General features: G+C 37.7%; 1 protein-coding gene across 3 annotated transcripts in view; it reads right to left on the reverse strand.

The window, feature by feature from the left end:
- Nucleotides 1–26,144, reverse strand: part of NQR (ARP protein (REF)) — a 297,015-nt gene extending 270,871 nt beyond the window's left edge. For 2 of the 3 annotated variants that reach the window (XM_089819174.1, XM_089819172.1), the window contains exon 1: nt 25,766–26,144. In XM_089819174.1, coding sequence (XP_089675300.1) covers nt 25,766–25,817 — 52 coding nt within the window. In that variant the 5' untranslated portion in view covers nt 25,818–26,144. The remainder of the gene's footprint in view (nt 1–25,765) is intronic. The other variant, XM_089819173.1, reaches the window with a different exon arrangement.
- Between the last annotated feature and the right edge of the window lie 636 nt (nt 26,145–26,780).

A 26,780-nucleotide genomic window follows, 5' to 3' on the forward strand; every position in this document is an offset into this window, starting at 1 on the left:
AACTTCTACCTACGTCCTGTAGGTACTGTTTCTTTGTAGTAATGTGAAATCATTTGTAAATAAAAAAGATTTGGAATGTATATCTTAATTTGTATATATTTCTGCCCTAAAAAAACTGTATTTTACACATAGTTGCCTTTAAATTAAAGCACATATTTTAAAGTTTAAGGAGCCTTTTATGCATATCACTTGACATGAGAGCAGAGCAGCATTCCATTTACACAGCATTGACACAATGTGTCAAAGGTGTAAATGGTATTCAATTACTTTGGTTTAATATGGAAGAATGAAGGAAAATCTTGGGAACTTAGAAATGAAGCGACATTTTTAAAAAATAGAGAACACTATTTCTATTGCATGTCAAAAATTGTGCAGAGAGATAAAATTAAGATATAATACATAAAAGAATGTTCATCATGAAAAGATCATGGTACTAACTAAACAATTTATTCACCTAAAGAGAGTTCATCTAAAAATAAATGGCTGGTCCTAAAATAGTAGAACATTCTATCATGGAATATGGCCTATCAATATAGGGAGAAGCCTATGTTTTCTGCCCAAATCCTTATTAGGGAATAACTTATGACAAAAGCCTCATCATGGTTTCGATTTAACTCATACGAAAAAATCTATTGAAAGTAAAACTTTGATAAATTTTACAATGCCCTCATGCTTAAAAGTAAATCGGTCAATATACCTATGCTTCATATTTTTCAGCATGTAAGTGTAAAAATGAACCCAAATAAAGTATTTTTCAGAGTGTAAAAATGAACCCAAATAAGTATTTACCAGCCTCAAGTGTTAGAATGAAACCTCTTACCTCCCGCGCCCCTTCCCCATCTCCCCCCCCCCAAAAAAAAATAGTAATGTATAAAAGAATATCAAAGCCTCCTTTTGAACAGCTTAGAAAACACCAGGAAAAAGAATGACAAAAGATTAGTAGCTCATAAATAAAACAAATTAGCTAGGAAAAATATCACGTAATGTTTGACATGTGAATAAGTACGCTAAATGGATGCGTTATTAAGAATTTGTCTCATCAAAACAAGACATTGTACACTAAATGGATGCATTATTGAGAATTTATCTTATCAAAACAAGACATTGTCAGTACCAAAAATAACAAAGGATGGTAATATATTGGGATATCAAGCTAGTTTCGCATATCTCTAAGTTGAATATGATATTCAATTGCTTAATGTTGATCAATCGATCAATTCCAATTCGTATATCAAATTGTTTTACTAAAGGCTTTTGTCAAGTCTTTTTCATTTTTCTTTCTATTGAGCCTTTGCTTGATTTTTGAGGCCTTCGTCCTCCTTTTCCTTGCTTTTGAACTTGCGTTTGTTGGTTTTTAGTCCTTTGGTTTTGCTCATTTCATGGCTTTCGGTTTTCCCTTCGTTTTGGTCTAACCTAGAGCTCAATCGGAGTTGTCAATCAAGAGTTATGGTCATTTTAGTGCCTCAAAAGTGGACCTTTTTTATGCAATAGCACAAATTAAAAATATTATGTTATATTTTTAATTTGACTTTCACTTTTTGAAAAATATAATTTAAATTCACTTTTTGATATGTTTTTAAGTTACTGTATCTTTAAATTTTTCACTTAAAGTAACTATATTGCATTTTATGTTATAATTTTAAGTTGAGTTACTTTTTTATTTTTCACTTAAAGTGACTATATAAACTATATAATTTCAGTTTAATTTTTTATTTTTAAATCAAATGCTCATTTAAATGTTACTTTTTAAATGATATTTATGTGTTGTATTTTTAAATATGATATATAAATATTGTTTATCTCCCATTAAGTGACATTTTTATGAAATTAAATTGATTAAATGACTTTAAGTTATCAAAAGTGGACCTTTTGTATGCAATTACATGTAAAATCCATCAAAAGTGGACATTTTACATGTCACTGCATATAAAGTTCAGCTTGAAAACATAAGTGGGCAAATAGAAGTGGACCTTTTTTATGTCATTACATCAAAAGGTAAGTTTTTGTGTCATTACATCCAAAATGTGAGATACAACTTAAACTATGCATTGCCCTCTAAAAGGTGCAATTTTGATCACTTGCATATTTTAAAACATGTCATTCACTCCAAAAGGTCCGATTTGCCTTGTTGCAAGTTTTTTAAATGTGTTGTCAACCCAAAAGGTGTGATTTTAACTAAAGGCATATTTTGAAATGTGTTGTGCCCTCCAAAAAGTCTGATTTTACCAAGAAGACATGCATTTGCTCTCCAAGAACCCGATTTTGCTCATTGTAAGAGATTTATTGGGAACCTCTTTTGGGAGAGATTCCATAATACTTTATCGCTGATGGCATTTTTTTGTTTTACTTCCTTCAAGGCTTAGACAATATTGTGATTCCTTTTGAACATTATCATCCCGATCGATTACTGATTACTTAATGGCTGTTGATAAATTGCTTCTACCTAATCTAGATGACAGCCATCATAGCAAATTGTCTATTGGGATTTCTGACTGTATATTCCTTAAATCATGTTTGTTGCTTTCTATATTTTATATCCAGTTATGTTACTTCCTCCTTATCTAATACCACTGATGAATACTCAGAAATGTACATGGATATCTTTCCATAACCACTGTTTGGATAGTATAAAATGCATCTGAGATGTAATGGTTTTAATAGTATAATTTGTATACATTATAGTTGTTGCTTAAAATGTGAGAACGTGAGATGTATTAGAAAGTGTCCTTTGTAGTTCTGCAATGGCTCTATTGAATTGGTCCTCTTATTTTGTCTACAAACTCCTGTATATTCTGATTATATGGTTTTCCCTTCCTCCTGCACTATACATTGAGGTAATGCAGCCTGAGAATCTTCTTTTAATGTGGTCAGTTCCCGTCTCTGTCAAGATCTCTTTATTCTCTCCTACCACTGCTAGTTTTTGTTCTTCAATTAGGAAAGACTTGCAAGCACATGGACCAAATTGAAGTTCATGTATCATCCAAACTTTTCTTTATGGAAATAATTTTGTTTTGTTGCATTTGCAGTTAGGCTCTGATACCATGTTGAGAAACATGGATCAGTTTCTGCAAATGTAATTACACTACCATTGTTATAGGTGTGTTCCAAATGCAAATTTGGATCTAATATAAATATGAAAGGAGGAGACATGTCTCATGAAGAGACACGTCTCTAAGGTTTAATCATCATTTAATTAATATATTTAATGATAATAATTTGTATATAATATATATATAATAATATATATTATTATTACACGAGTATGTATATATAGGAAATGATGATTTACCAATAACAATAATGTATATCAAATCAATCCAACTGAAGCTACAACTTTAACATGGCATGTGGATTCTGTGATTCAAATTCAACAGTGCTCTTACACACTGAATCCTAGTGATGTTTTGAGCTTCAAATAAATGCATGACTTGGTGTGATTGTTGACTTCATATCTTGCATCAGGAGTGAAAAGAAAGTTATAGGATTTACTAAGCATTGTGATTGCCTTGTGAAGAGTCAATAATCACAGCTTATAGATAACTCATGGGAACCAGGCACCATAATTGAGAAAGAAACTATGGATGATGGCCAAGGGAAGAAAACAGCCGATGGTTTGAAGGCTATGAACACCTATAGATGAGCCTGTTATGAGGAAGTTTATTTACCTGATGATCATAGTGGAAGGTCTCCACTATTATTAGACTCATTCGAGCCATTATAAACTTGTGGAGTAGATTCTTTAGACTTTACAGCCAAGAGGGAATACTTGTTAAGGGATTTTCAAAAGCAGCAGCACCAATAACCAAAGTGACAAAGAAAGTATTTGTTGCATGGGCGGATGGAATAAAAAAAAACTTTCCGAGTATGAAGGTAATCAACTTGTGTCATGTATTTATTATTTTAGATTTCTCACAATTAGTTGCAACAAGAAAAGGAGTTGATTTGGTTATAACAATGAGGAGGTGCTACAGGGCAAGTAAGGGAAGAAAGTTGAAAGAATTAAAAAGGGGAATAATCAAGCATATCAATAAGTTTTGTAACATGAGAAAATAGAGTTTGTATATAATTTCCACTATTATGATTTTTTTTTTAGGTGATCAGTAGATGCTAGTGATGGACCCAAAGAGTGCACAGGCTTCCATCCAAATAAATTATTTTTGCAGATTTGATTTTCAGAATTGGGTGGAGTATTTATTGCTGTTACATAAAGTTACTAATTTTCAGCTATAGCGTTCCAATTTTAAATTTGATCCTGAAGTTTTATTTAAAATCCCTCGTGTTGAGGTGAAGTTTGAAATGATTAGTATTGTTTCCAGTCTAATGCAACTCAAGAACTCAAAAGTATAAGAGGTAGTTGTATTTTATTTGTGCACTTCTGTTGGGAATGATGTGTTGGTCATTATAATAGTTGAGCTGAGTGTAAGAATCAGATTTGTGGCACATTACTAAGTTTCATAGTTTATGGTACCAATTGTCAAGTGCTGATGTGTGCGTACAATTGGGACAAAATGCTGTGAAAAGAACAATGTTGAATGGGAAAAAAAGGGAAGTATAACACACACCAACTAATGGAATGGGTAATTTGGTTATGTCTGGGAGATAATTACATCATATTCATTCAGCCACCACTCAGAGAGTTCCCAGGTTGCTAGGAAGGATAGTGGCCAAAACTACATTTGGTAAGCTGAGGAAGAAGTTTAAGTATTGGGAAGAATGTAGCAAAAGGTTTCCCATCCAAGAGCTCATGTCTCATTGATCTTATTGATGGACTCATGGCATTGTCACACAACAATCTAAGCTTCCAGTTTTGCATTGTGTTCCTTGGCAAATATTGCCAGACCACACGTAAAAAAATCAAGGTTCAGAATGCAGCTTGCTATGACATCAGTTTGGAATTAGAAATTTAGAGCTATATGTTTGCAATTGCTTGGGGAAAAGCAATTTTGGGACAGAGGACTTGTCATGTCCCCTTTCGACAAACATTGGATTTTGGTAAAATTCACTACCCCATTTTAATCTCCCATGGGTTAATTGGACAAGCTCAATGAAATTAATTATTTTAATATTTAGAAATGTCCAAATATTCTATATATCAAAAGGACATTCAAATATTAAATTTAATATTTAAAATCACTTGGTGGGATGTCGGAATTTGTGTCATTTCGAGAAAATTGTTATTGGATGAATATTATAAAGTCTCCACCATAACAAGTGGAAGAGAAGCTTTGATAACACAATGACAAATTTTGGAAACTCTCATAGTTAAATTAGGAGGAATTCAAAAGTAGAGAGTTTGATTTTGAATTTGTACCATTGCTGCAAAATGAATTTTCGAAAGTTCCCCTTGTTAAAAGTGGAGTATCTCTGATAACTCAATGACAACTTTTGGCTACTTTCATTATATTAGCGAGAGTTCAAAATGAGACAATCCGAATTCATAGGGAAAAACCTTGCAAGCATGATGGATACAAATATAGGAAATTTGGTAATTTTGGGGGGTTGTTGATCATCATTTTCCTCTCTACATTTGAAGATTTGCAGAAAGCTTCTTCAATGCACAAAACCATGTTGAAGGAGAGAGCTTGCAGATGAAAACCTGTGAGCATTATATGAGTAAAGGACAGAAATCCTTGTTCATAGAGGGCATTCTCATTCAGAGATTGCATTTTAGTTTAAGGAAATTAAGTGGGTTGTTGGTGGCTTCTTTTGCGATTTCCAAGTTTATTATGGATGTTGTTTGAAGTCATTTTCAAGCATAGTTTTGTAATTTTCCTGTTCTGTCACTTAGCACTCTCATCCTAATGATGGATCATTGAGTATGATCCGAAATGTTGATACAAAAACTCACACACAATCTTAACCAGAAGCAGGAATATAATATGCTTCTGTTATTGAGTCTGTAATCAGTCCTATGTATTATTATTTTCATTTGATGAAAAAACTATTTTAGTTGGAGAAGTTTAGAGTAGATCAGTTAGAATTGATTTGGCATAGGTAATGGTATAAGTTCGATGTGTGAAGCCAGAATCAAGTTTTCTGATATAAATTTGATTTTAAGACCTGTCATATGTTGTTCCGTGTCAGAAAATCAATGCAAATGTTTATGGAGAGTTCACTCAATGGTCATCTATTTTGCCACAAGACTAATCAGCTAGCTTGGATGCTTTTGTTGCAGGCTTATCTATTTGAAAATCAAGTTTCAGATCTGAATTATATTTTGATTCTTTGAGGATAAGGACATTACACTCTATCATAAAGTCACTAAAATTCTCAAGCCAGTTGTTGTGAGGTTTTCACACCATCGCCCCAAAAATCTTGGGGACCCCCTTTTTTTTGATAGCCTTGGCAAATTTTTGGATTGTCCAACAATTTTTCGATTTTCCGGGAATCCTGAGCCTTGGACACTTTCAGGCTAGTGGGAGAAACTTAGCTTATTTTCACCCGGTTTCAACTTGATTTCCCAAAGCAACCAATTTCATCTTTAGGCTGGACAAAATTCAATAGGCAACATTTGGCAGGATAAAATTGTAAGTTTGTACTTAAACGTTTTTCTTTTGAAAATCTAGATATAACTGTGTAAATTTGAATAATTTTCAAAAGGGAAATTTTGTTAGACTTGAGTTTTGGAAAATCTTAAAACTTTTTATTTGGTGAAAATTTTAATTTTGTAGAAATGAGGCTAAATTGCAAAATCGATTTTTGCACTCTAGAGGCAATTTTATTTTTTGTCATAAAATTTTAAATGGCATAGCAAAATCGATTTGGAGGAAAATTGCAAAATTTGGCTTTAATAGATTAAAATTGCCTTGAAAACTTTTAGCCTTTAATGAAATTGGTAATTTACTATTGAAAAATGGCTTCTGGTTAGCCAAAATCCAATTTTAATGACATTAATTACTAAATCCTCATTAAATGGAAATATTTAACATCTCCAAGGCACCATTTAATTTTTTTTTGCAATTTAGAACTAATTGGCAATTTTAAAAGGCAATTTTCCTTTTGGCAAAATTAAATTTTAGCTAAGTATTTAATTGTGGGCCATAACTTTGATTTAATTTTTGTTTTTTCTCCCCTCCATGTCCAAGTCGGCCAGTTGGGAAGACATGTGGAGTTGGGTATAAGAGGAGGTCGTTCCCCCTTTCTCCCTCATTCCTCATTCATTCTTCTCCATGCTTGGGTGAGTTTTTTAGTGAAGAGCATATTTGGTGTTTGGTGAATTTGTTTCAAGGCAGATTTCTCTATTGTTTGACAAATTTTCTTCTTGGAGCAGCTTTTTGTCTTGGGCAATTTTCCTTGCAAGTGCAGATTTTTCTCCATTTTGGCAATTTTTGGTCTTGAGGGCAGATTTCTCTTCCATTAGCGATTTCTTCATTGGGCAGATTTGGCCCTCCTTCGTCTTGGGCGATTTTTGGTGGGAAGCCAAATTTTTCATGGTGTTGGCAATTTTATGCAAATTCTGATTTGTGCAAGGAGATGCAATTTTTGCCCTAGGTTGGGTAATTTTATTTGGACGTGAATTACATAGTAAAATTCTGATTTGCAAAGTGGATCTGAAGTTCTTGAGGTCTAGTCCTAATTCCGAAAAGTCACTGTCCGGTTATTGGTTAAGGTGAATTTTAATCATTTAGAGTTGAATGGGGTCCTTAAGCTGACATCCTTCTTTCATTCTAGTCTAAGGATTGCTTCCCTTGGTTCTACTTGCCTTCTGATCCACCACTCTACCATCCTGTAATAGGGCAACGAGTATGAAGGATGTTAGTGCAAGTAAGAATCCCAAGCGAACAAACACTAAGAAAGATAAAGAGGATATGATGCCCAAAACACCATTCTTCTCGAAAATGAAGCGAATAACTAACACCAATATCAGTGCAGTAGACATGATACGGATGAAGGACAGACTAAAGGAAGGACAATCCCCCTTGGCAAAGAGGATATACAAAAGTGGAATTGTACACGCGGCAGCTTTTCCTCCTACATTGTTGTGTCCGGAATTGATTATGGAATGTGCATCCAGATTTGATCTAAATAGTAAATCCATCATTTTTGATGAAGGGAAGAGTGTTGGCCAACATCGGTGAACAAGCAATCGAAGAAACATTCAACATTCCCCAATAGAAAGGAATGACAGTTGTGATGATGGATCAAGCAACCAAATCATTTCAAGATAACCAGGAGGCCTATTTCACGCATTTAAAGCAGAATTGGATTCACGGTGGAAAGAAAGGAGTTAACAAATCATCGAGGTTAAAAATGGCAGATTTCAAACCAAAATATGGCGATCTCGTTGTTCTTCTAAACCGGATCATGGGCCTAACTCAAGGTATGCAATTTGAAAACTGGATGTACTTCTTCATTGATGAGATTGAAAAGGGGAAAAGAAGATTTGATTGGGCTAGGATCATAAGCGAGAACCTAGAATCGCAACTCAAAACTGTCCAAAACCAAAAGCAATTCTACATGGGCTCCTATCTGTTCTACCTAATTGCTAGATTTTACAAGAGTCCAAGACTTAAGGCCTTAGGAGAAGTTGGTAGTGGGCTGGGGCAATATTTGGTGCATGAATGCTATCCACAACTCCATTTGCACAACAACAAGGATTACAAGATATTTTGTGATGCCTTCGCTATGAAGACAATAAGGGTATTACAAGGGACACCTGCTAAGAGACTTTCACCGGAAGCAGAAGCAAAAATTAGGAAGTATGGGAGTTGGTTCATCCAATTTCCACAATTTACATACATTAGAGTGGCAGGAAGTACAATTTGTCCCAAGAGGCTTCCAAGGTACCCACCCGACAAGGTAGTTTTAATGGAACTGGCTAGGCAACTTGAGCACTATGATAGAATAATGAGAAACGAAGGAAAAATAGGTGTTACCTTCTCAATCATAATTGGCAATGATAGTTGCCCCAATCAGGCCTCCTTTGCAACTACGAAGAAGGAATTGGAATGGTATCGTCTAGGATGGTACAGAGCAAGGCAAGGATTTGATCCTAATGGTCTTATCAAGACATCTCATGGAAACGAATTCAAGCATGTTCCCACCATAGAGGACTTTTGGGCCAACGCCAAAGATGACTTTCATGTGAGAAAGCTAGCTTTCTCAAGATTGTCGATGAACATGATGAGAGATATCAGATGGAGAGGCCTTGATATTCTGGATCAATTGGAGGATGATAGAAATGTGTTGAGAGAAGATTATGATACAATAGAAGGAACATAATTGAATCCAGTGGATTGGAATGACCATCAGGGTCCTTCCTTGGAGGCAGTCACAAGGGCAATAGAATTGCATACTGAGTCGTAGTATAACGAAAGATTAAGGAAGCTACAAAGACAAAAGACTCCCCTTAACTATGAGATGATGAGGCCAAAAGAGAGACAAACAGAATCAGTCAGACAGAGGAATGAAGGAAGTAGTCGGCAACAGGAAACAATTAGAAACGGCAAGAAGAAAGCCTTGGGGGTTGAAAAAAGCAAAGAATGTCAGGAACCTCCAACCAAGAGACAGCACGCAGCACCGTTAAGAGAAAGTATAATTGAGGCAAGAAGCCAAGAGGTTAATTCAAGTGATAAAGGGGCCGTAGTGGAGGTGAGCTCTAATTCAAAATCAAGTGGTTACAGTGAGAGTACCGAGTACTCCCCTCTCTCAAAGAACCAACAAAGAAATGATATGGCAGTTACTAGTGGAGAAGAGGATGGGCCAATTGATATTGAAGAGATAAATCAGGTGCCCGAGGCTGTTGGTGATGCTTTGTTAGTTGAACTGAATCCAAATTTGGGGAGATGCACTGCACCACTGTGGTTAAGGCAAATGCTTATGCCAAGAGGCGAGGTGGTAACTGCCCATACAATTGAGGACATCCAAGGATTAATGGAAAAACGTGATAGCAAGAACCAAAAACAAATGGCAAAAATGGTGGCAAAGGTAATCAAGAGCGACAGTGATGGTCACTGAAAGGTTCAGATTGCTATTCCAACAGTCAACAAGGCAGTGGATGAGATTACGGCCCAAGAATATGAGATAGTAGAACACAACTTGGGAATAAATACGAATGACATGGAATGTGAGGAGATCCAGGAAGGTATAGCATCAATCAGACAAAGGTTGAGGAAGGCAAATGAAAGAATAGTAAAGTTGGAGGTCGAGAACAAATACTGGAGAGATTGCCAACCCACCCAACAGCTGCACCAGGCAGCCCTTCCTCAAGACAGTGGGAGCAATTCAGAAGAGATATCAGCTCAGCTACATGAAGTCAAAGATTGGATCCATGATACAATCCAAGATGGGCGAAATTTCTTGCCTTCATCTCGACATTCCAGTCGTTAGTGACTGTTAGAGACAAGTTCAGATTATTCGAAGAGGAGTGGAAAGGTTTCCTTCCTATCAAAGATTTGGCTATTCCTAGGCTACAGGCATTTATTGGGCTACCAAAAGCATATTTGGAAAGGGCTAGGTTGGTTGATGAGAGAGGATTGAGTACAGTTGAATCTTGGTTTGTTGCATTGACTACCAGATTTAGAACACTTGAAGAAATACATAATGAAATTGCACGGCACAGCCCAAGAGTCGACACTTCTATTGCAACCATGATGAGTGACGTTGGGATGGCACTTGATTTTGAGGACATAGGAGAAGAGAATATCAATGAGACAGATCTTGGATCGAGATTAGATGAGCTAGGAAAGGTTGCTATCAAAAGGAAGCATCTAAACACCCTTTCCTCTCCCAATGCTTTTATTGGATTTGCGAAAGAATATGAGAAGGATCATGAAAAGATACTACAAGCCACAAGCAGCGTGGTCAAGTCAATGGAACTCAGGGCAAAGCACACACCTTGTCTTCCTATGGAAGAAGTTAACGAAAGGCTAGCTAAGTTTATTGCCTTAGTTAAGAAAATGAAAGAAAAGGGAAGATTTATATTAGAGGATCATTTGATGTAAGCCCAAGTGGCAATTTCTCTTTCTTCTCGAATAGGACAAGTGTCTATTTTTGATTGGCCACTATTTTGGTGCCTTCTCATTGGTTGCCACTTTTTGCACTTTTTTCATTGGTCCATTGACGAGGTGGCGTCTTCTCATTGGCTGATGGGGTGGCAACCCTAATTAGGGTTTTTAGGATCCAATTTGGATCATTGATCTTATTTTGATCTCCACTGTCTATTGCATTTTCAGCCCCTAAAAAAGGCCATTTGCTCTCATTTGTAAAGTCGTTGGAGAAATTGTTGCTAAGATAATGCCAAAATTCGCTATTTCTTTCTCATTGTTGTGACTTGCATGGTGATTAAGAGCCTTTGGCGTTATTGCATGTTTTCTACTTCCAAATAGTTAGAGTTAAATTCCTTTTCAAGTTGTTAAAGTTGGTTGCATTTCAAGTTGTTTAAGTAAGAGTAAAGTAGATGGATAGTTGTATGGTAGCATTAGTAGATGTTTGATAGGGATCAATACTAGACCACTAGTATCCTAGCGGCTGGTTGGGAAGCCTTGTGTGGTAAACTAGTTCATTTTCCTTTGAATCATTGCATCTATGGAGGTGGAGCCATTGGTTAGCCTTCATTAGATTTGATCCCCATCCATTTGCTAACCTTTCCATTCATAGGAGTAGGAGTAGAATAGTGAGTAGCTGGGTAGTCGAAGTTTAGAGAAGGAAGTTAGAAAAGTAAGTCAAGTATCAGAACACACCCATTCACCCTCCATCGCCATCACTTTCCCATCAACATCATCATTGGCAGGCACATACCCTCCATCATCACCACCATCAACATTATCTACCACTTGCATATTTCACAAACCCATCACCATCACCATCATTCCACCAAAGTCCAAGTCATCTTTGAATGAACAACGTAAGGCCACCTACGTGATTACCAGTAAATCATATCGATAAAAGTGAGTGAGTATCCACAAGAGTAAGGAACATTGGAGTTATTCTCATATCCCATGAGCAATAAATTTTCAAGAGAGGAATTGTATGTTTGATACCCCGTATCAGATATTCAATTACTAATATGTTATGTAAGTGATACAAAACTTGCAACAACATTATCTGGCGCTAGAAGGAGGGCCTGAAAATTTTATTTTGAGGATTTGTTGGCATTTAATTATGAAGAAGAATGGTGCTCCCTAGATCAAATCAGCCTAGAGCAACTTGGAGAACACTTCAAGATCACATTGTAGCAAGTTTATGCTCAACTGATTGGGAGGAAAGTGAGAACTCTAGAGAGTACTTGGACACTGTTGACGTGCTAAATCAAGAAGAAAGAAAAGCAAGAGCTATTGAAAGGAGAATTCAAAGGAGGTTGGAACATCAAAGAGAATTGGAAAGGAAGCTTGAGAGAGAAAGGAAAGCACAAAGGCAAGCTCAAGCTATTGTTGAAGAGAACTCGAGTTAGAAAGACAATCAAGTTGAGATTATCTCAAGCTAGATAAAAAGATTGGGTCTTTTTACTCCAAAAGATTTAAGAGACTGATATCTGATAAGAGGCAGAGGATACTGAGAAATACACCACACCAAGAAGAAGACTTACTTGTGTTAGAATCTCCCAAAAAACCAAGGAATCGTTGGGTAGCTGATACCTCAAGCTTAGCTAGCCCCTCAAGTAGTCCACCAGTTCCGGCTCAAGTTAATCCACCAGTTCAGGCTCAAGCTAATCCACCAATTCAGACCCTAGTCAATCAACTAGTTCAGGTTCAAATCAATCAACCAACGATGGTTCAACCAACATGGATTCGGAACAACACCTCACCACTCTTATTCCAACAATACCATGATCTACCGAAGAATCCGACGGTATTCTACTCCAACTTTTTTGTCAATGACCCTAACCGTACAATAGAAGAGCATATCAAAGTGTTTCAAGAGGCATTGTGCAACAACAGAATTCAAGAGGAAGATGTAGCGTGTAGGCTTTTCCCTTATTCATTGGGGGAAGAACCTTATTATTGGTTTGTCAATTTACTAACATCATCAATAACAGGATGGGTCCAGCTCAGAGAGGCCTTTATTGCAAAGTTTGGTATGCCCATCACACCACTGGAGCTACATAGAGAGTTTGTGGACATAAGGAGACATGATAGAGAGACAATAAGTTCCTTCAATGATTGTTTCCATAAGGCTTACACAAGATTGCAAGCCCCTTACCCAATGACAGAAGCTAGTGCATTGGAAGCATACTACAGTGCCTTAGACAACCAGACCGCTATGTTCACGAGAATGGCGAATCCTACTCCCACAACGCTAACTAAGGCCTACACTAAAGCAATAGAGATAGGAAAGCAATTGGGCCAACAAGGAATGGAGCCCCAAGGTGCTAGATATCCAAACAATCCAGTTCCACAACTCGCATACCAGGCACCTGCAAATCAGTTAGTAGTACATCCAAGGCCTCCATTATCTCAAGCACCGCCATCAGTACCAGTTTATCTACAAGGTGCAAGTTCCTCCACAAGGATGCAAGAAGAAAAGGATGAGATGAAAGAGTTGATTGACCAAGTCAAGAAGCTGTCTACGGAGGTCACCTATTTGAGAAACCAGAACAATCAACTCCAAAGTTCCCAAAGAAATAACCAAGGGAATAATTACTAGAATCAAGGTGGAGGTTATCAAGGAGGATATCAAAGGAACCATCAAGAAGGAGGATACCAGAGGAATTATCAAGACAGAGACAACCAAAGGAATAACCAAGGTGGCGGTTATCCAAGGAACTATCAAAACAATAACTATCAAGGTAACAACCAATCACAAGACCAATGATACAACAATCAGTCCAACCAGAGGAGAACTTGGAATACGGGCCCAAACAATGGAAATGTGGTGTTGCCACTTGATAATCAAGCTTCAGTAGATAGCAGACCGGTAGACAGGATATTCTTAGCTGAGTCCGCCATGTCCAAGTATTGCAGATTCCATGAGACTGATCAACATTCGGAATTAAGATGTGCAAAATTCAAGAGAGCATCTAACCTGTTTGAAAACATAATAGATGAGTCGAATAACCAAGAAGATGTTAAGGTTACAGGGTATGAGATTGTCTCATCCCCGAGATATGATCAATGTCTGACTTTTGAGGAGTTTTCATTTCCTCCAGAATTTGAAGCTTATGAAGAACCCCAAGGGAGATTTCCTCCCAAGTCAACAAATGGACCACTTGATGAGGTAATAGATCAGGAAAGGTATAACTATGGGTCGGATTTTTCTTTCCCACCTTTGGAAGATACTGTTCTAGTTCAAGGAACAGGTGGGAACCAAACATTTCAACAACTGGCTAGCAATGCAGGATTCTATCAAAGGAACAACAAAAGAAATGATGGACCCTTCACATCCTCCATACCCCCAAATAATTTCAATACGCCTCCACACCCCAACGCAAGTAATATACCAAATCCTTCAAGGGATGCACCTGAATACAGACAAGGTAACCACAACAATGGAAATGGACAACCGAGCTCACAACAAAACAATCAAGGTAATCAAAGAGCGCAAAATGTCCAGTCGAGACAAGAAGCAAATAGAGGAAAAACTAGAAACGATGCCGTAAACAATGAAGAGTTGAAAAGATTAGGACAAAGTGTGACAGAGGAGATGAAGAAGGTCAAAATCAATCTCCCTTTGTTTGAATTATTGAAGGTAGCGGAGATTAGAGATACGTTCCTTGACAGTTTGAAAGGATCTCACACTCAAGGTGCAACGACGCATACTCAAGGGAGGCCTCCTCCTAACTCGGTACATGTAATCCAAGATATTCCAAGAGCGGATACGACAAACTCATCTCAAGACATTTCATACGAAGAAATAGGAAGTTCTACAAAAGAGATTGCATATGGTGATATCAATGAATTCAACAGACAATCAGGACCTCAACAGTTTACATGGCTCAAGGATCAACGCCAACGGAGCAACAAACTCAAAGGAGTCAAGACCTAATAAACAATAAGGAAAAAGTGAAGAAAGAAGAGGTTGCTCAACCAACAGATTTCAAAGTGAAGCCAAAGCAAGTACATAAGACACCTGTGATGTACTATCAAGGAAAAGATGAGCCAGCCCCATTTTTGCTATCAGTAAGGATGTTCGGGGAGTTGCTTCACAATTGCTTGATAGATTCAAGAGCATCAAGTAATGTCATGCCTTTGAACATTTGCAGAAGATTAGGAATCACGCCTTTGGGATCGAACAAGAAAGTTACTCAACTGGATAAGACAGAAGTGCCAGTAGTGGGTGAGCTACACAACATACACATGCAATTGGCATCTGATCCAAGAATGGAACACACGGTACACATTTCAGTGGTAAATGTGGCCGATACCTATAGATTGATTTTAGGTAGAGATTGGGCTAGAAGATTGAATGGATATATGGCAACCAACTTCTCTCACATGTGGTTCCCATGGAAAGGACTAGCCAATCAAATCAGAATCGATAGTACCCCAAGATTGAGATTGACAATCACAAAAAATGAGGAACCAAACGAAATATTGTTTGTAGAAACGAATATGAGCACCTACAAACCAAAGAAAGTAGAAATATTGACTATGAACATCATAAGCGAAGGAAAGGATTCCACTGAGATCCTGATTGAGTCAGATCCAGATGCTTCATACGAGGGTGAAGGCATGTTTGAGAACTTCAAGAATTTCGTGACTAGAACTGTGCATGCAACAAGGGATGGAGTTGGGTAACCGAATGCCAGTAAGAGACTTATTATTACCCAATTGGTGCAGAATTCACAATGCATTCCACTCGGGAGTTATCTTGCTCCTTGTGTACAGTGGCCTTGGAACAAGTTGAAAAGAAAATCCCAGGGCTCTAAACGAGAAGATCAACATGGTAAACAAAAGGCTGAGATTCAACAAGTTGAGGAAGCAGAAAGTAGCATGATGGGTGAAACAAAGAACTAAATTACACCACCTGATGAAGAAATAAAAGAGGATAACCAAACAGATGAGTCTAAGAGTTTACAAGGGAAGTATCAAGAAAGCAATGAAGTATGGATTCTAAGGTTCGACGGCTCCAAAACTAAGCAAGGAGTCAGAGCTGGATTTGAGTTAGTCAGCCCAACAGGGGCAACATATTTGGAGGCACATAGATTGCAATTCCCATGCACCAACAATATGGCAGAATATGAAGCATTGATCCTAGGCTTGTTGTGTCTTATTAAGAAAGGTGCCAGAATACTTCATGTACTTGGAGACTCATATTTAATAATTGAGCAAATAAAGTAGAAGTTCGCTTGCCATGACAAAAGGTTGAAGAGATATAGAAGCAGAGTCTGGAATTTGATAGAAAGCTTTGATGCCTTCAACATCAAGTTCAGCTATAGAGCAAAAAATCAAGGGGCAAATACCCTCGCACAGACTGCAAGCTCACTAGCACCAATTAAGTTGGATGGTTTGAAGAAGTTTAGAGTTGAGTTAGCATCAGTCCCATCAGTACCAAACAACATCAAGAACTTCCAGGTGTTCGAAGATGATAGACATATCCTCAAGTTCTTGACTAACTCGGATATCTTCACTGCACAAATCATTGATTGTGAAGTGGACGAAGAAGCAGAAATCGACGTAGGAGTTATGAGCTTAAAGACCAATACTATTCCAAAGGGAATGATTGAATTGGAAAGAATATTCGACATGGACCAATTCCATAAAACGCAATATCGACCTACAGGAGGTAATGAGTGTGAAAAAGTTAATTTGAGAACATGACTTACAAACTTTATTAAGTCTGGACTTTCTCCTTCCTTCTGTCTTGGCACAGTTTGGGTGGTATCTTTGAGCCCGAATCCTTGATGGATATTTGGCGCACCTCGAGCAGAAACCTTGATCTTTGACCTTCGACAACTCCTTGGCATGCATCAATCAAATTTCCCTCCAAGCAGGTTCTTTCATTGTGGAAGTTGTGGTGGGAGATTATGCAAATTCATGCCCACAACAAGCGAAATCAAAGAAGAGTTCTTAGCCTTGCAAAGAGACATCCACATCTTCCTTTGAGGTACCATGCCCCACCCACCCTAACAATATATGAATCATTTTTCAAAAATGTAATATGCAAGAGGAGCCCACCAAAGCCCCGCACCCCCAAACAAACTTTACATAAGATAGCTCACCTCATCAACAATTTGTTCTCTCCATTGAGCAAAAGGAAAAGGAAGAGGAAGAGGAAATGGAATAGAAAGAGTTTATATCCACTTGAGTTTGTTTCATAAATTGTCATTCATTAAGCCTTCAAGTTTAGCGTAAATACAAAACCAAAATTCATATTCACATATAAGTTTGAGTAGTTTTTTCTTAATTTTCTTTTAGGATTTCTAATAGGAAAATTCAAACAAATAAAATATAAATATAAATGTCACTTGATGACTCATAATTTTTATAATTTTCATGTCTTAGGGATTTAATCTACTACTTTTTAAGGTTTCAAAATTAATGCTTGCATATGTTGTTCTTACTAGGGTTCATAATTGTTTCTTTTACAATTCTTGGTTTTTTTAAGTTGAAGTTATGGTGCTTTGATACCATGTTGAAGTTATAAATCCATGTTGAAATTTGCAACACAAGCACATCTAGGACCAAACAACAAAACACCACCTTCCTCAAAGAGGGAAGCAAGAAAATAATTGCTACATTTCTCGAGAAGTATAGATGATAAGAATGCGAGATTATGATTACAAGATGAAATTTTAATGAGTATATCAATTGTTCCTATATAAAGAAATAGTTCTAAAAATATGCAAAAACAAACTCAACTAAAAATAGCAAACTAGAGCTAAATATGCAAGTTATAGGTGTGTGATATGAACAATGTGCAAACTAGAGCCTTGCTAGACTAAACAAAACTAGGGCCAACCAAGTGAACTTAAATGAGGCATGCATGTGCAAATATTTGCTCAATTAAGGATCAGTTGACCAGTACATTGCGGAATTCTAGAAACTCTTTGTTTTGGTCATTGACATTTCTGAAAGAAGACGGATAGTGCTCTTCATGGATGGACTGATAAAACCACTAAAAGGTTGGGTAAAAGGGTTCAATCCTGTCACCCTATCAGAGGCCATTAAGAAGGCACAGAGTATGGCATCATCATCGACGTCATCCTCTCGGGATTACTCACACTCCAAAAAGTCGATGTTTTCGAGGGACAAAGATAATAAACCTTCGCTGAGGAAGCCATCGTTGGACGAAGCTACCAGACAGGAGCTCCAAAGGAAGAAACTATGTTTCAACTGCAACGGACCATAGGAACCTAGGCACAAATGCCTCATGAAAGGAAAGATCCACTACATTGAGGTCATGTTCGATGATGAAGGCAAATAGGAAGATATACCCACCAAAGACAACCAACCCCACGAGGATAACAAAATGGTTAGTTTGAACCATACGGAAAGAATTACAGCATTGGTACAAGGCAGAGGAACAGTTGCCCTAGCCGATAGCCCAAGGTGCACAGTGTTTTGTGTATGGGGAACCCTTCAAGGACAAAGGGTTATGGTGATACTCGATAGCAGAGCTACTCTTAACTTCATAAACTCATCTCTGGTGAAACGAAAAGGTCTACCTACAGAAACGCACGCAAGATTTCAGGTCAAGGTTGTTGGAGAGACTCTTATGCCTTGCACACACCTTGTTCCTCAACTGAGTATCACAATGGCGAATCACACAGTGACCAAGGATTTCTTCATAGTGGACCTTGATGATATGGAGGTTATTCTGGACATACAGTAGATGGAGACACTTGATGAATACACTCAAAGCTTCAAACGGATGGACTTCACTTTTGTTGTCGATGGCAAGAAGGTTGTTTTCTGTGGAATGGCAAATGAGGGTCTGATGAAAGTTTTTGCACATCGAATGGAGGCAATTTTTTGGCGTGATGACATTGTTTGGGCTGCACATTGTTTTGTCTCGGTAGAACCTATAAAAGGGCAACGGATACCTCCCCAGGATGATGATCTCTAGAATATTTTGAGTGAACATGACAATGTTTTTATAGACATTCCTCCTGGCATACTGCCTCATTGAGGGTTTGAACATACTATCGAATTGGAAGCTGGAGCCAAGCCGGTCATAACCACACCCTACCACCATCCCAAGAGATGCAAAGATGAGATCGAAAAGACAATTCAAGAATTGTTGGAGAAAGGATAGATCCGTCCCAGTTCTAGTCCCTTCGCGTCATCAGTGGTATTGGTCAAAAGGACGAGACGATGTGCATGTGTGTGGACTACCATGCGTTGAACAAAAGAACAATAAAGGATAGGTATCCCATTCCAAGGATAGATGAGTTACTGGATGAATTACATGGCATAGTCTATTTTTCAAAAAATACATCTCCATTTTGGATACCATCAGATCCGCATGAGGGAGGAAGACATGGAAAAGACGGCCTTTCGTTGTCACTACGAGCATTATGAGTTTCTAGTCATGCCATTCGGATTAACAAATGTTCTTGCTACATTCCAATCATGCATGAATTGCATCTTCAACAAACAATTACGTAAGTACTTACTGGTATTTTTTGATGATATTCTTATTTATAGCAAGACATGGGAAGAGCACTTGAAGCGTCTGGATGAAGTCCTAAGGATCATGAAGGATCAGTCTTTGTTCACCAAGCAATCCAATTGTGAATTCGGTATGACATAAATACTGTACCTGGGAAATGTCAATAAATATGGCGTTCAAGTTCATCCGGAGAAGATTCAAGCTATCCTAGATTGGCCTCCCCCAAAATCACTCACGGAATTGAGAGGATTTTTTCAAACTGTGCAGTTATTACAGGAGGTTCGTTAAAGGATTTTCTCAACACAGCACACCCTTAACAGATTTGACAAGCAAGGGTTCTTTCCAGTGGAATGAAAAGGCGCAACTCACTTTTGATAAGCTGAAAGAGGTAATGAGCACTTGTCCCATACTTGCATTACCTAATTTCACTCGACCGTTCATTCTAGAGTGCGATGCACCCGGATAGGGCATTGGCGAGGTACTAATGCAAGATAGATACCCCATAGCCTATGAGAGCAGGAAGCTTACATAAACAAAACACTTATATTCTATTTATGACATAGAGATGTTGGCCATTGTACATGCCCTAACCATGTTCTGGCAGTATCTGGTGGGTGCCAAGTTTTTCGTTTGTACGGATCACAATAGTCTGAGATGTTTTCTGGAGCAATAGGACTTGAACAAGAGGCAACAAAAATGGATAAGCAAGGTTCAGGCTTTTTATTTTGACATTGAATATGTGAAAGGAAAGAACAATGTGGTTGCAAATGCTTTGTCCAAGAAACCCACCATCTGCTTACTGACCTGGATTTCAGCTAACTGGAAAGCACATTTGTTGGTAGAATATTCCAAAATCACATTTGCCTGTGAGCTAATGGATGGCAACACCCAAGATGATCAGTACAAAGTGGTGGATGACATCATTTATTATAAGAATCGGATATATTTAGTGCCAGAATCCAAATTGAAGTAAAAAATCTTGAAATTGGTATACGACTCGCCCTTGGCCGGACACTCGGGCTTCCTCAAAACTTCTAAACGTCTCAGGGAAAGGTTTTCATGGAAAGGTCTTAAAGCATATGTATTGCAGTATGTAAGATTGTGTGCAATCTGCTAGCAAAACAAATCCGAACATACTCTACCCGCCAGATTACTACAACCTTTGCCAATTCCAGAACAGAAGTGGGAAAGTATCTCGATGGATTTCATAACTGGGCTTCCCAAGGTGAACTGAAAGGACTGTATCTTCGTAATGGTTGACAAACTGACAAAGTACGCACATTTCTTCGCCATTTCCTCAAATTTTGAGGCCGCATAGGTTGCCGATCTATTTTTTAGAGAAGTCTTTCGTCTGCACGGGTTTCCACGAAACATTGTCAATGATCGAGATGGGTGATTTATCAGTTTCTTTTGGACAGAATTGTCACCAAGTACTAGTCGCCACCCTCAAACAGACGAACAAATGGAGATTGTAAACAAGTGGCTCGAAGGTTACTTTCGAAATTACATGTCGGCACAACAATGGGCGTAGATCAAATGGATACACCTAGGGGAATATTGTTACAATACCACATACCACATGTCCATCGGGATGTCACCATTCAAAGCGTTTTATGGGTATGAACCCCTTTCCTTCATCGACACAATTATGGGTGACAGTCGCACACCAAGGGCGAGGGGTTGGCTTAAGGAGGGACAGGACATCCTAAGACGCCTGAAGGAAAACTTACAACGAGCATAGAATCAACAAAAGATGTACACCGACAGACACCGAATAGAGAGGAGTTTCAAGTGGGAGACTTGGTTTATCTTAGGCTCTAGCCATACCGACAATCCTCATTGAAGGAGAAGGGAAAAGAAAAATTGAAGCCACGATTTTATGGTCCTTATCGTGTAGTTCGCCACATAGGTGAAGTCGCCTATGAGCTGGAACTTCCAAAGGGGAGCCATACTCATAATGTTTTTCATGTTTCCCGCCTGAAGAAAGCCATGGGACAGAATGTCATGGTAGCTTGAGACCTTCTGCCACTCAATGAAGAAGGAAAGCTCATATTGAAACCAACCAAGATTATTAAAGTATGTGCAAAGACCCTGCGGAACCGAACGGTGAAGGAATATTTGGTACACTGGAAACACTTGCCGCTGGATGACACAACCTGGGAAGGCAAGCACATTCTACAACATCCGGCATTGTGTTTTCTTGAGGAAAAGCAAAATTTGGGATGGGAGGACTGTAATATCCTCGTCATAAAATAGTTTATTAATCAAATCTTTGTTAATGGGCCGATTGATTTAAAATATCTCAAACCCATCCATAGGTAAGTGTAGCCGTCGTCTATCTTTGTACACCCTCGAAAAGTTTTCCCGACGGATATTTAAGCACGACTTGTAGGTAGTCATAGGCATGCATTTTAATTATTTCTTTTGTACTGCGAATTCCCGTTGGGATTCTCTGTTGTTCGCCATTTCGAAAGTAAAAGATCTTCCCTACTTGGTTGGTCCAGTTCCGGTGGGATTCAACCCTCACCCTATTCCGTCGCTCGTAACACTTAGCTCAAATCTGGCAAATTGGAGCACTATCTTGTGGCAAATATGCATTGAAGGTTATATATATGTTCAATCTCCATTCTTGTTTGTCATTATCTAATGAATTCAGATCTATAAATTTATGGTTGCATGACTAAGTACTCCCTTCCTCCATCCATAGATCATTCGCTGGCTTCCTCCATCCTACAGTACAGATGAACCTACCTTCATTCAACACTTCACTTCAATCTGGCATTGACTCCCCCATCCCACCGTACATCCTCCCAGCACAACTGACGGCCTGCACATTATTTCGTACAACCCTCCTTTGGCAACAGCTTAGTACCCACCGTACGGCTTGCTTGTTGCTCCATCGTACAACCACCATATGGCCTGATTAGTGCACCACCATACGGCCTCCTAGTTGTCACTTCCATAGTGTCCCCCTTCCGTACGACCACCATAGCATCCCCATCGTATGGCTACTCTACACATCGTACAGCCTTATCCTTGATCCACTGTACGGCCTTCAACCACTCCACCTTGTTTATCACCGTACTGTCAATGAGCAACGGTACGGCTTCCTCCATCCTTCAATATTGTACGGCCCACAATTCAGCAACACCATATAGTCATACTGTATGTGCATACCATACAATCCTATTGGCTTGAGGTCAGTCAAGTCACCGCACGGAGGTCAGGAACATTACAAAACAAAAGACACTCCACAAACCCCCCATAGTACTTTATAATACAATGCATGTACAAAATCCCAAAAAAACCATACACAAGTGGCATGTTATCTCAATGTGTCTACAAACAAAGAAGTGCATGTAAAAGACACTTGAAGTGCCCAAATAGGGCAAAGTGCTGAAAATACAAGGGAAGTCATCCCATGCAAACAAATCCATTCTAGGTGCTAAAACATCCAAGTAATTGAGTAAATAGTGGAACACAATCTAGAACTATTAACTATAGATAGAGGACTGAAAGTTTTCCAACAATGTGCAAAAGTCAAAAAAACAAGGTTTGTTTGCTCAAGTTATGGCCTTGAAAGCGCAAAACAATGGCTGACTTCAACAGCCTACAGCAGTCACCAAGAGAAAAAATTGATAAAACCACCACCATGAGAAGATCTGCGCCAAAACTAGCTTTCCCACGATATATGGTTTGCCCAATTTTGACTCGATATGCCAAAGTTATGGGGAAAAAAACCAATTGCAAGTCAACTACGACTTGGAAGGCTTGATGGATTTCTAAAAATAGAAAGTTAAAGAAAATAGGAAGTTTTCAAAAATATATAGTTTTTGAAAAAATAAAATTTCCAAAATATAAAGTTTTCAGAAATGGAAAATTGCCAAAAAAATTCAGACAATTGTTTTGCTCCAAAAGCTGACAAAAATTGTCCAAATCCAATTTCACCCAAGGTAGATTTGTAAACCCTGCAACGCCCATGTGAAAAAATAAACCCTCAAATCTTGAGAAGGGGTGTGTTAAATCCAAGGTCTGATACCATATTCAAGTCATGATGCTTTGATAACATGTTAAAGTGTTGAAGTTGCAATGCTCTAACACCATGTTAAAGATCTAGTGCTCTGATACCTGGCTGAAGTTATAGGGCTGTATGGAAATTTGCAACACAAGCACCTCCAAGATCAAACAGGAAAACAAGAGTACCTTCCACAAGGAGGACAAGAAGAAAATAATTGCTACATTTCTCAAGAAGTAAAGATAGTGAAAATATCAATTACTTTTATAGAAAGCAATAGTTCTAAATATATGCTAAAGCTAACTAAAACTGAATATAGCAAACTAGAGCTAGATACACGAAGTAGAGATGGATGATATGCACAATGTGCAAATTGGAGCCTAAAATAGACTCAAGGATGCACGAGGACAAGGGACCTTGGGTTCTTAGGGTATGGGTATGGCGATTTTTCAAAATAGGGGACAAGGGTACTTGGGTATGTCAAAATAATTAATATAATTTAATATTTATAGAAAATTTGAAAATATAAGTCATGAATGGTTTTGCAAAACAAGAACAGTGATAAAGTTTGTAGATGTAATGTATTTTTTTCAGCTTCAGATTTGCAATATGTCTGTAATACTAATCTATGCTAGACGTTCAGATGCATAACTGAGAAGGCAGACTTTGAACATGAACAAGAAGATCATTAATCATATAACAATAACATATTGTAAATGATAAACTTCTGACTTGAACTGTGATAAAGTTTACTGTTTATCAGTATTGTAGCAAAGTTTCAAACTGATCATTTAATGAATTTAGCTTGACAAACAGCAAGCTTATATGCAAACAAAACACCAAAACAAAAATTAGAAATCTTAATAAAGGTTTTTAGTTATGATGCTCTCCACTGAGTACCCAATACTTGTACATGGGTACGAATCTTAGGGGTGTGATTACGCATACCCATGCAACCTAGAAATAATAAATTAGGCTAACTAAGTGAACTTAAGCTAGACATTCATGTGCAAACATTTGCTCAATTATGCATGAGAACATTCTTTGAGCATGTACACAATTAATTAATTCAATTTATGCAAATGTACCTAATGCAACAAATATGCATGCTCTAACAATTTGCATGATGGTCTACTAGAAAGTTGATTTCCATTTAACTTCTATGTATCTTTTGTTTTTGCATATTGTACAGTTTTAAAAAAAATTCAAAACTAGAATAAAAATGTACAATTTATTTTAGTTCTAAAATTTTAACATTTAAGTTTTTTTTTTTTAATTATGTTTCTATTTTTTCCATTTTAATTTCAGTTTGTCATTTAAATATTGAAATAAAGATTACATCATTTGTATATGCTATGCTTTTGTTTTCATGCAACTTCAAGTAAGAAAAGAAGAGATGAAATCTTCATATGAAGATCTAATTGATTATCATTTATCTATTTAATGTTCAGTCACCCATTTTATAAATATAAACTCACAAGGAACACCCTATTCTCAAGGATATGCATTCCAAACCCTTAACAAGAGCACAAGGGACCGCAGAGAGAATCCCGAAGAGACAAAGGAAAAACCATGCCAACCAATTTCTAAAAGACAACTAATACCATGAGATCTTCAATAATGTTTTCACTGCTTGTTTGACCAAATTTTCCAACATATGTGTGCAAGGTCTACCAAGCTAGAAGTGAGTCATTATGGCTTCTTTAATGAAATTGGCTCTATTATTGTTAGTTTCCATAAGAAATTATCTGCTTTTCGCAAAGATCAAGGTAGATTTTTAGGTCACTCGCAAGCAAGGTACACCTGTTCGGTGTACAAGACCCCCTTATCCAAGCATGTCATACATTCCTCCCTGGCTCCTTATTCGAACATGTGACCTCTCTATGGAGTCCGCATAGCTATCAAGCCGCCCAGTCATGTGACTTCTTTTAGGCAATACACATGCCTTCTGGAAAAACAGGCAGCCCAAATATCAACCTACACATTTTCTACATATGCAATTCTATTTTCATGGAAACCACAAGATCCCCTCTTCATGAATAAGCAAAAGAATCGATCTATAATTTAAATGGGGATCACAAATTATTCAAACTGGATGGATCGTATTTCCTTCTAATCAATTTGATTTCTGTCATGACACGAAATAATTGAGCCTCGCATGGATTAACAAATCCGTGATCTACTCCCTAATAAATATAATCTACCCTCTTTACTCCTAAATTAAAATCAACAATAACGATTATATAACTCTTGAATTACCAATCCCAGCTCCTCCGCCAGTCACTAATGCAGCCTTGCCCTTCAGCTCCATCTCTCAATTGCGTTTCTTCTCCTTTCCTGTGCTCTGTTATGTCAATGGCAAATTGCAATTAATTAATCAATACAACATATCCGAAGGCAATAATCTGTGGCCGATTTTGTACGGAAGCAGACATATACTAGATCAATTTTCAGCGTTATTTTCCATGCATCTTCTTTCAAATTAGTTGAAATGAACCACTGACTGTGTTTTTTAGTTATTTTTATATAGGTAATAGACAAGGAACTGCCGACTTGTGTTGTTTTTGCATAACTGATAATATTCAAGCAAGCAGCCGTACCAACAGCGTGTCGTGACGATGAGCGTCAAGATGATTATGCATAATCTTCGATAGATATAGATAGATAGATAGATAAAATTTTAACGTCCACGAGGCTAAAAATAGCCTATGGGACAGCAAGACAACTCAAGCAGACTTAAGTAGCGTTGTTCGCCTCTTGTGTAGACTAATGATGAGCCCCCCCAATTGCTCAATGTACTCTTCGTTGAACAGGTTATGCCAAGAACTGTCACATATAGTATCCGCAAACTTATCCCTACTATCCTTGTAAGCCTCACATTCTAGAATAAAGTGTTGTTCAGTTTCCACTTTCCCAGAATTGCAAAATCTGCAAATTCTCTCTTCCCAAGCCTCTTTTGGCCTCTTCCAACCCCCGGTCTCACAACGAAGTTGGTGAGAGTTGGTTCTCAGCTGAGCAATAAGAATTTTAGCTCTCCAAGAAATGTTGGCTCCTATGTACACTTTTTCGAGTTGATCACAAGTGGGGTTGAACTCATTTATATAATATAGTTTCTTCCTCCCAATCTCGCTTCCCCAATTTCTCTTGTAGAATTTCTCCATAACAAAGACCTTTATTTCTTTATTATTTGTGGGGCACATATTGAAATGAATATTCCATTTACTCATCCACTTGATGTTTTGTTGCATCCATGTCCTTTTTCGCTTACATAGTG

The sequence above is a fragment of the Cupressus sempervirens genome, chromosome 3, assembly GCF_028749045.1.
Source record: "Cupressus sempervirens isolate cs-2001-9-10 chromosome 3, ASM2874904v1, whole genome shotgun sequence".
NCBI lineage: Eukaryota > Viridiplantae > Streptophyta > Pinopsida > Cupressales > Cupressaceae > Cupressus > Cupressus sempervirens.